This window comes from Tupaia chinensis, unplaced genomic scaffold (genome assembly GCF_000334495.1).
Source record: "Tupaia chinensis unplaced genomic scaffold, TupChi_1.0 Scaffold149964_2, whole genome shotgun sequence".
Lineage (NCBI taxonomy): Eukaryota > Metazoa > Chordata > Mammalia > Scandentia > Tupaiidae > Tupaia > Tupaia belangeri.
Genome location: NW_006209806.1, coordinates 1868626 through 1869159, shown reverse-complemented (window position 1 = coordinate 1869159; position 534 = coordinate 1868626). Strand labels below are relative to the sequence as shown.

Sequence of the window (534 nt, the reverse complement as noted above, 5' to 3'; positions counted from 1 at the left end):
GCGCTACCCCGAGCGCGGGAACCTGCTGCTGCGGCCCAGCGGGGACGGCACGGACGGAGTGTCGGTCACTACACGCCAGATGCTCCACGGGTGCGCATGCGCGGCGCCGGGGAGGGCGGGGCCGGGCGCGGGGGCGTGGCCAGAGGCAGGGCCCGAGTGTCCCGGAGGCGGAGTCAGACCCGGAGATAGCGCCCGGTCCTCGGGACAGGCACGTGGGGGTCTCCATAAACCCGGTGGGGAGTCTGGAGCAGAGACGAGTCAAACGGGGTGGGGATGAGTCTGTTGGGCCGATTCAGAACCTGTGGGTGGGGTCATGGCCTGGATCCCTATTAGTGGATAAATCCGGCTCTAAGGCGGGGTAACACTGGGGGACAGGGTGATGTCGAAGGTAGAATTAGAACCTGGGGACGGAGCCCATCGGGCTTGTCCCTCTGAGGGAGGGGCCAAGGCTAGGGGCGGGGCCTTTTCTGGGGAGAAGTCAATCAAGGGCCTCTTCTCTGAAGACCCGGACCCCTCATAGTCCGTGTTAAGGGA

At 65.9% G+C, this 534-nt stretch overlaps 1 protein-coding gene across 1 annotated transcript in view; it reads left to right on the top strand.

Moving 5' to 3' along the window:
- The window catches only part of STAP2 (signal transducing adaptor family member 2), a 30970-nt gene that overhangs the window by 27449 nt on the left and 2987 nt on the right, over positions 1 to 534 (top strand). Inside the window, 1 exon segment of the mRNA XM_006171797.3 lies at positions 1 to 90. This exon segment is cut by the window's left edge and continues 11 nt beyond it. Coding sequence (XP_006171859.1) covers positions 1 to 90 — 90 coding nt within the window.